At 53.1% G+C, this 13320-nt stretch overlaps 4 protein-coding genes across 4 annotated transcripts; 2 read left to right on the plus strand and 2 right to left on the minus strand.

Annotated features, from left to right (window-relative positions):
• Positions 1–86: 86 nt before the first annotated feature.
• On the minus strand, positions 87–1746 carry N7459_008763 (uncharacterized protein; the record flags this gene model as incomplete). Its single annotated transcript, XM_056947931.1, has 2 exons — positions 87–764; positions 823–1746. 2 exons carry the CDS (start codon positions 1744–1746, stop codon positions 87–89), a joined length of 1602 nt encoding a protein of 533 aa, XP_056797441.1.
• A 227-nt stretch (positions 1747–1973) lies between these two features.
• On the plus strand, positions 1974–3920 carry N7459_008764 (splicing factor cactin; the record flags this gene model as incomplete). The annotated part of the gene is made up of 4 exons (XM_056947932.1): positions 1974–2492; positions 2558–3034; positions 3088–3717; positions 3813–3920. The coding sequence occupies 4 exons, from the start codon at positions 1974–1976 to the stop codon at positions 3918–3920; spliced, it is 1734 nt and encodes a 577-aa protein (XP_056797442.1).
• Positions 3921–5284: 1364 nt separating this feature from the next.
• Positions 5285–6747, plus strand: N7459_008765 (forkhead box transcription factor; the record flags this gene model as incomplete). Its single annotated transcript, XM_056947933.1, has 2 exons — positions 5285–6139; positions 6217–6747. 2 exons carry the CDS (start codon positions 5285–5287, stop codon positions 6745–6747), a joined length of 1386 nt encoding a protein of 461 aa, XP_056797443.1.
• A 5480-nt stretch (positions 6748–12227) lies between these two features.
• On the minus strand, positions 12228–12992 carry N7459_008766 (60S ribosomal protein eL34; the record flags this gene model as incomplete). Its single annotated transcript, XM_056947934.1, has 4 exons — positions 12228–12424; positions 12641–12764; positions 12893–12906; positions 12969–12992. 4 exons carry the CDS (start codon positions 12990–12992, stop codon positions 12236–12238), a joined length of 351 nt encoding a protein of 116 aa, XP_056797444.1. The 3' UTR covers positions 12228–12235.
• Between the last annotated feature and the right edge of the window lie 328 nt (positions 12993–13320).

The raw sequence follows: 13320 nt of genomic DNA on the forward strand, positions 1-13320 counted from the left end.
ATCTTTTTTTAACAAATCAAATTTCTCTGCCATCACAACCTCGTAAGCATCAACAGGCCAGCCTGTTACGGTATACGATGCCCTACTCAAAACCTCCGTTTCTTTTTGGCAGGGGCTTTGCTCTTAGCCTCGAGTTCTCGTTTAAGCTCCTCCCGTTTCCGATTAGCCTTTTCATCCTCTGTTTCAGGAATCACTGTAGGCTCCGGTATTGTTCGAGAAGGAGCTGATGTCTTCCCCTTTTGCGCGTCCTTGCCAGTTGTAGACTCTGAAACATGACCGTCTGCCCCTGGGGTTTGCGGGGTGGGTATAGGTTCAGAAGAGGCAGCCGGCACTGGTTGTTTCGAGGGCTGAGTATCCGCTGTTTTGCTTTTGGGCTTCCCACCGATCGTTCCAAGCTTCGTGGGCCGTTTAGCTGGTGCTGCGGGTGTGGATGATGCGAGGCCAGGCGCCTTAGTCTGCTGCCCCGACGGTGGCGACGATGGAGGAAGCTGTTCCCCTTTCTCTTCTTTCTTCTTGCCCCCAATGACACCTAAACCCCCTTTGCGCTTCTTTGGGGGTCCTTGTGGCTCGGGTTGTGGCGGGGCGGGCTTTGATCGAGCGGACGCCGTACCAGCATGTTCTGGGGGTGCTTCGGATTCTAGGTCAAGCTCTGATTCTGATGCGGTGACATCATCTGCTGCTGTTTCTGCGATTTTTGGTGGAGGAGTCTTTTTTCCCGCCTTTTTTTGCGCTTTTGGCGGGGATATTGAGAGCCGAGAATCTTGCTGTAGACTGGGTAAGAATGTGCCCTCACATGAAGTATCAATGGGCTTGCTGACGAACCTGGAATTCATCTTCACTTGCAGTAGAGGCAGTTTCTTGGTCAGTATCAGGCTGTGGGGGCTGTTTCAGGCCCTCAGACCGTGCTGGAGAGATTCCTTTCTTAGAGGGCTCAATACTTTGTCTTTCTTGAGCGAATATCATTTCTGATCGACTGGGTAGCGTCGTCCACCACTTGTCGTGCGATGCCCGGAGCCGATCAAGATCTCTGATACGTTCAGATCCAAGAATCTCCTGGGAAATATTTGCCGCCAGACCTGATATTCCAGAACGCGATTCAGTGGACTCGGCTAACCAGGCTGATCCGTCGAATGGTGCCAGTCCTTTAATGATCTTAGCTGCCTCCGAACGTGTGCTCCCCTTGCGGGATGTGCGTAACCCAGCAGCACCAGGAAACACCGTCCCAAGATCAACACCGAGAGTCTCAACCTTGTCCAAAAGCTTCCCGAGTATCCAATCCTTTTGCTTCAGTTGATCTAAGAGATGGCGTTGACGCGATTCCCAGCCAGCCTCGTCTCTCAGTAATGGAAGCAGGATCTTTTCTGTTAGGGAGGATGATGGCTCTCTTAACAGATACAGAGACCAACTCAAGGGCCTTAGAGGGGCTGGTAATTTGGTGCTCGTGGTGAGCTCCAGCGTATCTGCGTGGGATCCACTGTTTAGTGTTGAGCTGCCGCCATCACCGCGCAGAGCTTCCCCGATCTTCGTCAGAAGAACATCAAGCTGCTCTACATCCTCACTCGGATCGATCGTGGTGGTGTTCTCTTCCGCTCGTTTCACGATCTCCCGATGCGGGAGCCGCTCTGACCAGATGAAGGTGAGATCAGTCACGTAGAGCTCGTAGCCTTGGCGGGACCAAGTGTACTGGAACAGCAGTGGAGGCAAAGACTCCTGCGGTGAATTCAGCCTGTGCCACTCAGAAGGCATGGCTGACGATCTCTTTCGCCGCGGGTTGCTGTCGAGGGTGTCGAGTCTTTGGCCGGACTCGTGAAGCTGCCTGAGAGCTCCCGGGGAAGTTTTGCCGCACGCTTGACTGCGGATCTCCCGAACCACTTTTCACCCTCGCGACCAACGCCGCGCCCCGATCCCCGCTGGAGCTGTCCTTTCCAGATCCTGCAGATTCGACTCAGGCCCTTTTAAACGCTTCATACGACATGTCCTCGCGGCTCCCGGACCGGTCGGGTGCAAAGCGCAGCCGGTCACGATCTCCGTCCTGGCGTCAACCCCAGAAACATCCCCGCGGACCGGACGACAGAGCATGGCGCGACCGACAGGATTCAGATCGGAGGCGAGACAATGGAACATCTCGTCCTTCTCAGCAACCCCGGAACATGCGCGATCAGTTGCGGCTTAACCAGTTGCAAGAGGACGAGCAAGAGCGGGAATGGGTCGCGCAGGAGGATGTGTTTGTGCTGAAACAGGCCAAAAAGAAAGCAGAAATCCGAGTGAAGGAAGGGCGCGCAAAGCCAATCGACTGGCTGACGGTTACGCTTCGTGTCATCGACCCTACCCGCGATCCCTTGGACGATGAGATTGCCGACTCCGAGCTTGATGTGGTGGACCCGGATGGGGTGTTTGAGGGCTTATCGCAGTCCCAGTTGCAGGACCTGGAGCAGGATATTGATACCTTTGTCAACTTGGAGACCAACGCACAGAACCGGGATTTTTGGCAGGTAAGGTTCCAGTTACATTCCATTCCTCTCTAGCATCCGGCTGACTAGGTCTACTTTCTGAACAGACTATGAAGATTATTTGTCGAGACCGCCAAAAGGCTTCCGCGCCAGAAGGACGCGCCCTCAGCTCTGTAGCTGCTGATATTAATCAGCTTTTAAGTCCGAAATCCTACGAACAACTCCAAACGCTGGAGGTCCAAGTCAAGAGAAAATTGAACTCCAACGAGCCGATCGATACCGACTATTGGGAAGAGTTGCTGCGCAGCTTGACGGTCTGGAAAGCCCGGGCCAGACTGAGAAATGTCTATCAAGCCGTGATTGATGAGCGTGTTCGTGATTTAAGGCACCAGCAGAAGGAAGAGGCAGAGTCAATCCGGGAGAAGTTGGCACCTCTTGCACCAGTCGTCGCTGGAGATTATCTGCCACCGGTTGCCACAGACTCTGCTGAATTCTCTGGTTTAGATCCTGATCCATTGCTTCAGGTGCGCCCGGAAGATAAAGGGTTAGAGATCATGGACGAGTCTGTGTTTTTGCGACAAGTTGTAAGTGCGCCAGCAACCCTTGATCAGGCTCCTGTCTCTAACCCACCGCACAGGCTCGTGAGCGACAAAAGATCTTCCGCATGGGGTATGTGCCACTGCGACAGCGTTCCGCTGAAAAGCCGGCAGCAGTGATTGCCAATCCAGTCTCGGCCAGAGCAGCTGCCCCTGAGACGTCTGGTCGATTCTCCGCAATCCCCAATGATGACTTCTCCCAGGCAACCAAGGCCTTGTATGAGAGGGAGCTGGCCAAGGGGGTCAGCGAGAACGAGGAAATCTTCACTGGAGAAGAAGCTGTGAGCACGGCATCCCAACCCCAGTGGGCCAGCAAGTACCGGCCACGAAAGCCGAGGTACTTCAATCGGGTGCAGATGGGCTACGAGTGGAATAAATACAACCAGACCCATTACGACCATGACAACCCCCCACCCAAGGTGGTGCAAGGTTACAAGTTCAACATCTTCTACCCCGATCTGATCGATAAAACCAAGGCCCCCACCTACCGGATCGAACGAGAACACGGCCGTAAGCGCGGTGAATCTTTTGCGGCGGCGGGAGAGGAGGATACCTGTCTGATCCGATTCATGGCAGGGCCGCCATATGAGGACATTGCCTTCCGGATTGTTGACAAGGAATGGGACTATAGTGCGAAGCGCGAGAGAGGATTCAAGAGTACTTTTGACAAGGTATGTCCCTGATTTCGGGGTTTTCGCTTCTTGATTTTCCATTCCTGGCACCTCTTTGGGCAATGCTGATTCTTTTTCTTACGCCGGTGACACAGGGTATTCTTCAACTGCACTTCCAGTTCAAGCGGGTGAGTGACCTCGATACTGTAATTTGCCACAAGAACAGCGCTAACGGCTGGTCTCAGATCTATTACCGGAAGTAACACATGCGCAACCGTCATTCCCACATGGGCGTTATATCGGGATGGAGCGAGCGGAGTTGGGGAGGGAGATGCAGGACAGAGATTCGGGGTGTATTTTTCAGAGTGCTGCCACCCTGTGAATCAACCAAACGCACGACTGATTGGGTTGGAAACATTTCCCCTATGTTAAGCATCTCACATTCAATAAGTCTGCCTCGAACCGTGTGGAGCCAAATGTCAAATGCTTAATCCGACCGCTTGCAACTTCTTGGGGTTCCTGCGACAGATCTTCACCGTGGATTTCCAAAGGTACAACGGCGGAGGAAAGCGCATCTTGTACCTCCAGTATCATCCTGATGCTGTCCACCGCATGCTATGCATGACCACTCGTATGTTATCCGGTTTCCTGTATCAATCACCTCTTGGACCCCATGTCTCTCTGCAACGGGGATCGGCATTGGTTCTTTTGCTTTCTTTCTTTCTTTCTTTCTTTCTTTCTTTCTTTCTTTCTTTCTTTCTTTCTTTCTTTCTTTCTTTCTTTCTTTCTTTCTTTCTTTCTTTCTTTTTTCTCTTCGGCGTTGCGGAACAGCAGACGTTGTCAACTCGGTGACACCACGCGGGCCCGCATCATGCAGCATCTTTCATGACTTCCGGCTGGTCGGACGCAGCCCAGCCAAAAAGAAACTCCCGAATTGGCAGCCAGGACAGCAATCCAGATAGGGGCGACCTTTCCAGAATGGACTCAACTTCCAGAAGGTCCGCAGACAGTGCAAGTGAATCGTGAGTCCTTGCTGCAGGTGGCCGCCACCACCCGTGGACCAGATCAACCCTCCATTCACATCAATGCAGCCCTTCAGACCCATTCGTTCCAGGCTGTAGCACTCGATCGAGCCGCCGGGGATCTCCCGTGAGATCATTGGCTAGCTTCTGTACTATGAACTATCGTTTCACAGCTTGGGCATCTCCCAACAGGTGCAGTAGGTGGCGCTAGTCGTAGTCCCAGAGCCCTGTCCTTTTTTTTTCCTGAGCATCCCCCCAAGTCCCCCCCAAAAAGAAGGCTCTGGCCCACACCGGTTCGTGTGTTTGCTCGAGCGATGGGGGCAAATGCAGGTTCCTCTGGCTATTTGCAGCGAAGAGGAGCATGTGCCCTATGTGCTGGCAAAAGAAGTCCCGGAGAAGAAGTGTACAGCTCCAATTTGCGTGAGTCTTGAATAGCTCATGGCCAACCCTGGCTACTTCTGTTACTTCTACGCCGGTCTCTCGCTATTTTCAACTTCCAACCCCGAGACTCTTTTTCTCTAATTTCTTCGGGTGCAACTGGTGGTGTTGGTGTCTTCAACGTTATTTGCATACTATCACGCTCCGAAGGCCGCTCAATAGGCGCCATGGACTACTCGTTTCATTCTTATCACTGCCACCTGGCTCAGATGACAACTGACCAGCGGGAGCTCGAGCAACATCCTCTCTCGGTACAAACGGGGTTTCCGAGTTCTGAGGGCATTCTCCAGACCGGTGCCTCGCAGCCTTACCACCCCTGGCCCCTCGCCGAGAGCTGGACGGCGTCCAGATCTTCCCTGCCGCCGCAACCCACGATGCCCGCTCACCATCCTGGATATACCAACTCATGGGCCGCATCAATACCGGAGCCATACCATGCTAACCCATCTCCCTCGCGGGCTCTGACCGCGGAAGATACTTATCCATTTCCTTACTACTCCGCCTCATCCTCGGATATGCCTGCCATGGTTGGGACTCCCGCCAGTATGGAACAACCAACTCCTCACGCGCCTAAGCGCTCCCATCATGACGATCTATCTTGTTGGCCAACAGAATCCCACTCCTCTCCTTGGCCCGGCCAACGGGGCCATTACTATTCCACGAAGCTGGAAGGTGATAGGGCTATTCATCCGGTCCGTGCAGTTTCGCCATCACCTCCCATCTCAATTTCCTCTCGTCAGTCCTCGTCACAGTCACCCGCAAGCGCTAGTCCGGGCGGCACAGCCGTGCTCGTCGATGCCAACTCGCCGCAGACGAGCTTTGGTGGGGATCATAGCGAGGAAGAACATGGTTCAGATTTGCCATACTCCCAGCTCATCTTCCAAGCCCTCTATTCCGCCGATGGATACAAGATGCCTCTGCAAGAAATCTACAGCTGGTTCGAGGAGAACACGAACAAAGGGAAGGATCAGAGCTGCAAAGGGTGGCAGAACAGCATCCGCCACAATCTCTCCATGAATGCAGTATGTGCCCCCGCTCCGTTCCATTTACAAGCTCGTACGCTTTCGGAGCATGGGTCAACTAACCCATGGTATTATAGGGATTCGTGGCCGTCAAGGAGGAAGGCCCCGGCAAGAAGTTGATAAATTACTGGCGCCTGACGCAAGAAGCTATCGACAATGGCAAGGTCCAATCCACCACTCGATACCGCAAAGCCACTAGCAAGAAGACGATGAGCTCGGAGCCCCCGGCTTCGGCGCGCCAGGGCCAAAAGGGTGGAAAGGCCGCAGGTGTGAGAAATGCAAGGGTGCGTCAGCCTCACCACAACGAGCAGGGCAAAGGACCGTATTTCCCCTCGACGTTGCATCGACAGCAGGAGAACTCTCAGCCTCATCCACCGACGGACCACTCGTTGTTGCCTGCACCCGGGACTGTGCCGTGCTACTCAATGCCACACACCATGGCCCCCATGCCGAATATGCCTGCAGACATCTTCCCCGAAGTGTGCGGAAGCGAGACGGTGATCGGCTGCACGAGCTCCTCCCCCGGCGATAACAGACTCTTTTGCGATATCGCGGGACCAGGGCCGGGGTGCGCCCCGTCAGACATGGGAGGGATACGCTGGTACTAGCATTGGGTCCCAATAATGGGTTCTATCACAGGCGCTGATGGCCTATGCAATCTTCAGTCTAGTGTTTAGGAGGAAAACGGGGATGGGGAAAAAAGGGGGGGGGGGGGGAAGGAGGGGAAGCAGTGCAATTGGATTCGTGGTGAGAATATCCGGCACGCTGACCGCATAAATGATTTTTCACTTCTCTTCTCTATCTCTTTTACGTATTACTCGATTTTTATTGTTGGCTTGCTGTCCCCGAATTTCTGGTGAGTATGGCTCTTGAATAAACTAGAGCCATTTTGCATTTTTTCACGTATTGTGACTCGGTTGGGAAACTGATGCTTGAAGGAGCATCACATCTATGGGAAATCGACTCTCCGCGCGCTTTTCTTTTCTTTTTGGTCCGTCAAATTTTCTTGTCAGGTTCGAGTGTACCATACTGTGTAGTTCGGCGGCTTCTTGGCCTTGTTCATCGAGACCCATGCTCCAATGCCGATCTATCAAATTATGAAACCCTGTCATCTTCGCTAAGCCTTTTTTTCTTCTCCCACGCGCACATCCCCGACGTCCCACTCGGAATCGGACATGCGCCAAGAGATGATGCGACCGTCTCAGCCTGCGGGTTTTCTTTCTCCGCGGTCCGAGTGGACTTGTCCAGGCAGATAGGAAGCTTGGTCCCGTCGGTCTTCTCGTGGACAGCACAAGTCCTGTACAGGATGCATCTTGACACTCCGGCGGTGTCGCGGAACAGGAATAGCATCCAACCGGAAAACGCGCACGAGAAGCGTTGGGTGACCCTGTCAAAAGAGATACCAAGGGTCTTTCGAGTGGCTGCGATATGCCGCCCGTCTTCCACCCGGACCTCGTCCGACCATCCCTAAAGGAGCCGCTCCAGCAACATTCTCCCCTCATCCACTAGAGAGTCCTTCTACTTTCGTCGCCGCTCTAGTGATGAGCTGCAGACTGCCAGGTGACGCGGACGCTCTTGGCAGTGTCCCCGGATGGCCTCGTTTCATGGCCTATGCTCCTATCCTCGGCTTGTTCCCCACTTGGCTTGGTTTCGGCCGAACTCGTCACGATCTCGGCGATCTAGGTAAGCCCTCGCTGCCTCTCGTGGCGCGGATCGCCCGCGGGAGGAAGTAGATCTCACCCGGGCTGACTCGCCGAACTGTGTACTACGCGGCGTCAAGTGGAGAATAGTACCTAGCGCGGTGATCACAGCCGACCTGTCTTGACTCTGTCATCATGATCTACAGTAGACTTCGTCGCCGACGACGATGCACGTTTGAGCTCATGATGATGCTTCCTGTGCCATGTCAGATCCGGTTGCAATAGGATCGACAGTGAACGCGAGTACATAGACCCCGGCCTCGGGGTGGGGTTCAGCTGTCATTTCACTTCTACATGACATCCTTCGATACAAGGGGAGGCTCGTGGTCAGATCGCGCCGAGCCAAAAGCCGTGGATTGACGAGTTGCACCACAAGGTATACTAGTAGGTACACTACCAGGTAAGTTACAGTAGCCCAAGTACCTTAACCACACTAGGTAGGACACTGCATCCTCGAGCAGCTCCACTCTCCTCGCTCGTCTTGTCTATACCTCCATATTCCCACCTGGGCATGTGCTACTGTACTTCCGCGCATGCGCGGGGACGCGGGTATCTGTACGCCATTGCCAGTGACAGTTGCAGGGGCCGCTCACAAAACACCCACGCACGGCGCTTTGCACAGTCCCAATGGCCCCCCACGGCCCGTGCCGGTCTCGAAGCTGTCAGGCTGCCAATTGAAAGGTCACTCGCAGCTCCCGATTCGCTAACACAAAGCTCTAGCGCGGTCGGTCTACCTCCATATCTCTACAATGCCGAGCTGCACTGAGCTTGGATTTAGCAATCCCTTTGCATGACCCTTACAGCTCGCTGTGGGACTTGGGTGCAATAACAATAGTCGGCCATTTGACAGGTACTCTTCTCGCTGGCTGACTGATTTGCCGGGGACCTACGATATCGTTACAGTACTCGATTCAATACCAAAGTACCATGCAGGATGAGAAAATCAATCGAATCTGACGCACGTCGGGAGAACCTTCCACCCAACCCCTACCGGCCCTGTTATTGTGGATCGAAACCGATCAGTGTCGTTGCGGGCCTGCTCACCGAACCCAACGCTGCTGCTGCACTATCCAAGCGGATCGAGACTAGCGACACCCCAAGACCCGTCGGGGTATTGGCCATAGCGCCGTCTGGTCCCAGCGCCCCTTTCGGATTCAATCCGATAGTTTCTTATTTTCTGATTTGATATTCTTTTTTTCGCGGGGCGGAAAAGGGCGTCCGCTCTTTGCAAGCTGCATCTATGGCGATCTCCATGCTCATGATCCCTGCCTTTCATTGCCTTTTTTCTCTCCCCCCAACACGAGATCAGTCATGGTACTTATGCAGGGCCGCCTATGGAAACCAGCATTCGATAGTCTGCTCGCCGGCGCCGTCAGGCACCCGCCACCGCCATCCCGAACGATCGCGGTGCAGTTGACAGATGGGTCCCCTAGCCGGATCTATCCTACTATACATAGACCCGGGTTGATCTATCAATTCGAGTAGAGACGAGAAAAGAGAGAAAAACAAAGAAAGAAAGCCACACAATCCGGCTTTTCTTCTTCTTCTTCTTCTTCTTCTTCTTCTTCTTCTTCTGTTTTTTTCGTATGGTCTTCAGGGAATCAAACGGAGTCCGAGAAGAAAATCGCAGACTGAACGATTCATCGTCGTCCATTCTAGTCGATGGATGTGCACATTTCAGTCCAGTCCATCGATCGAGGCAGAGATGCCTTGACGCATGCTGTCGGCAAGTTCGAGACGGGGATCTTATCATACGGAAACGGACAATGGAGACGAGCCGCGGGCTTCTTCATGTAGTCCTACCCTACATCTCCCGTCGTTCCTGTGGATCAGGTCACGGTATGAAACCCAGTCCCAGATGGCCAGCCCGTTGGGCGCTTGTGGGATGGGATGGGACGGGCCAGTGCTCCACAGCTGTCAGAGAGTCAATAGTGCCGGGTGTTCGCGCACTATCTTGTGATTGGGGTGAAGAGGGAACAGCTTAGCGCTAAGGGCCGGGAGTGGAGACCCGGCTGTGATGCTCTTTGGTAGAAAAGACCAGCGGTCAGAGGATTGTCGCCATGGTTCGTCTGAAGATCGTGCATTGTCTGGCCCGTGCTGGTGAGCATGACAGCTTTGGGGGAACGGCGTGGGGGCAAATCATAAACTTGGGGAATAGATAAAAAGAAACGGTCAAGGGTGACTACCGATCCAGGCCAGCAGTCGTCTTCGATCTACAGAATTGCTATCCCCGTGGAGGGTCTAGGGTGTTGGGTGAGGACGAAGTTTCACCTGCCACGTAGGTAGATATGTACATACATGCAGACACTAGAGTAGGGCTAATGGAAGCGAAGGGATCGTTTTTCATTGGTACTTGCCTGTCCCCTCTGGTCACATTTCCCTGCTTCGGCTTGGAGATCAAGCTAGTGGGACAGTAATAGCTAGGGGGTGGTAAAGGGTTACCTTGGTGAAGAAGGTTATTATGTGCTTTCCACACCTTATTTCTCTTTGTTGCACCCGGACAATGCTCTTTCTTGCACTCGGGGTGTCTGCACTGAAGACATCGCGGGTCCCGTTCGTCTTCGATGGCCGAGAAACCACCACGAACCTATTCAGAGTTTCGAAGATGCCCGAGTTTAGACCTCCTGTCATATAACCTTAAAGTGAAAAATAGACGTGACGGGCAGGTGCTCCCGCCTGCCCTCGTCTTGTGGCCATGTGCCCCTTTTTTTTTTACCGTTCATTCGCCTCCCGTCGTGTCAGTTCTGATGACATCTGCAGTCCATTGTACATACATATGTACATATGCATCAAAGCACAGCAAGGATAGGTCTCTTGCCTAAATAGGAAAACATAAACTCTCTAGTAAGTGGAAGCCTGCTATTTTGGGTAGGTGATTTGCTTTTTTGCCTTGCGGAGGGTCTGGGGGGTGTTTTGCTTCCCGTCGAAAATATATGTACATTGCCTTCCCGGAGAAGATCATGCACGTACAAAAGTTATCTCTCTCGAATCACATACCGATTAACCACTGACTGATTTTAGATAATCTCTCTAGATCTGATTTATTGAGAAAAAAAGGGGATTTGCGCCTTAGGTGGGCCCGATTTTGCACCAGGCGGCTGGCCGCCAAAAGAAAGATGATACTGTAAACTAGCCAAATCTTCATCGGTCTCCACGGTGCACTTCTTGATTCCTCGTATCAATATATGTACATATGTACATACATACCAGTGCCTAGCTATATCACCTGTAGAAACTATGAAAATGATGCGATAATGACAGCTACAAGCCATAGATCGACCGATTGCCCAAAGCAAATGCCGTGAAATGCATTGTCCAGATGGCAAAGCGCCAGATACTGCACCGCCTAAGATAGCCATGGAAAGGCCAATCCAAGTACATGCAACAACATGAAGTATCTAGGGATAGAAGAGGCTTCGCAACCCCCATTCCGCGGGCCGTATAATCCTACCTCTAGCTCGGTTTCTGCAGCTCCCGGCCGGATTTCTAATCCCCAGGGAGTTTTCCCGCTCGGAACTGAGAATTCAGCCAGAAACGTCCTCCAATTCATTGAAACACTACTCCCTGGCCGTTAATAAGGTCACATATACCCTACCCGACAGCGGTCTCCGTGTCCCTGATGCAGCATCGGGGTCTTGGGCCTTCGAGATAGCCTGCAGCGGTCTGACGACGAAGTTGCTGTCGCCGCTGTGCTGGCTGGTTCTGCACTAACTCATGGGACAAGGGTGTTGTGCATGGCCTGCGTTGCGAAGGGAGCTGTTGGGAGCTGTGATGCTATGTCGTGGTTTCGCGTGGTTGACGTGATGAGGGCACGGTACTACGTACTTCTGGCACGAGGTCTAGACCCCGCCTTGAGCTGGTGTGAAGTATAAGCATGCAAGAGCGATGATGCTGCAAGGCGTCCATGTCATCGTAATGAGGCTCCGTGGGCAGTGTTGGGGGTTCGAGGACATCCCCTTCTCCCCCCGGACGAGGAAAATGATTGTCTTTGCGGGCATAGTGCTAGAATGGAGGTGCACTCGGTGTATTCTGAAGCTCACGCTGAAAGGCTTGACTACACTTTGGTAAAGCTTCGTGTACCAGTGGCATCGGGAATTTACGAACTCGTGATCTCTGCCGTGGCGAGATAAGAGGCCGGCCCATACGCAGCGACATATCCGTCAGAATGAAATCAAGAAGAGCTAGTACACTTCAGAGAGGAAATGAGAAGAGAGAAGTCGTTGGGAATCACATAAAGATAAAATGAATTTGGGTTTCATTTGCATAGCCACGGCCTACTAGACTCGTGTACTAGCGGTTCCTGAACATCTTTTTAGATTCTAAAAGAACCGTTCCCATCCGTTTTTCCGTAACGTTCGCTCCCCAAAAAGACCAACACCGACGAAATGGACTTTGCTTAGCGCTTGCCAGCCTTCTCCTGCGACTCCTTGAGGACCTTCTTGACGATCTTCTGCTCCTCAATCAGGAAGGCGCGGACAATGCGGTCCTTGACGCAGCCAGCGCAGCGCGAGCCACCGTAGGCACGGCTGACGTTCTTCTTGGGGCGGGAGATCTGAGCATACTCGCGGGGACGGAGAGCGGGAACCTGTCAAGACCAAAATTGTCAGTCATTCAATTCTGCGGCGAATGAAAGCACTGATTGAGTGACAGTTGCGCGTATCGAGTGTCGGCAGGATCGCTGAATCACACCGATTCATCCAGACAGATTTTTCGACGTCGGTTGCTCAATCCAGCCCGCCTTCGCTCATCCACACAAACCGCACCCACCATCGCAAAAAAAAATCATTCAGGGGGCACTCACGCCAGGGAGCTTGATGCCGCAGTCACCACACTTGGGAGCAGTACCCTTCTTCTTCAGGTGAAGGTACCGGAGCTCGCCACCGGGGGTCTTGACGATGCGCACCTTGTTGGACCGCGTGTTGTACCTGTCGAAACGAGAATCATCAATATTTTGTTCGTCCAAAACGTATAGCCAGTTCATCATGATCGCAATGAATATCGAGTCAAGCGTCCAGAAGGCATTGTGCGGGAGAAGGGGTTTTTTGCAACGTACGGGTTCCGGCGGCGCTGTGAGAAAAAGCCATGTCAGCAGTTGCACCTGAGTCAGTCGATCAATCGATAGGACTCACGTATTGCAGTCTGTTGTTCGCCATTGTGACTGTGCTTGAACCTCTGTCGTCAAGAGCGGCGTTGTCGTCGTCGGGTTGTGGACGGTAAAATGTTCGAGTCGGACGGGTTTGTGTGGGTTTCGCTCTAGCGCACTTTTGGCGAGCCCGCGCTAACCCCGATCCGGCCTAGCACGACACGGAGCCGCCACCTCAAAGTTCGCAGCGAAAGGAGCAACTTTGCAGCACAGGATCATCGGGTGCTGGTGTCCTTGTCTCCATCCTCCGTCCTCCATCTAGCCCGATCGCTATCTACGCGCTTGTGCTTGTGAGGAGCTTCTTTCATCCTCAGCACTCACATTCCTCCTTCGTGTTG

The sequence above is a fragment of the Penicillium hispanicum genome (genome assembly GCF_028827665.1).
Source record: "Penicillium hispanicum strain IBT 35686 chromosome Unknown utg000007l_segment0_segment0, whole genome shotgun sequence".
NCBI classification, from domain to species: domain Eukaryota; kingdom Fungi; phylum Ascomycota; class Eurotiomycetes; order Eurotiales; family Aspergillaceae; genus Penicillium; species Penicillium hispanicum.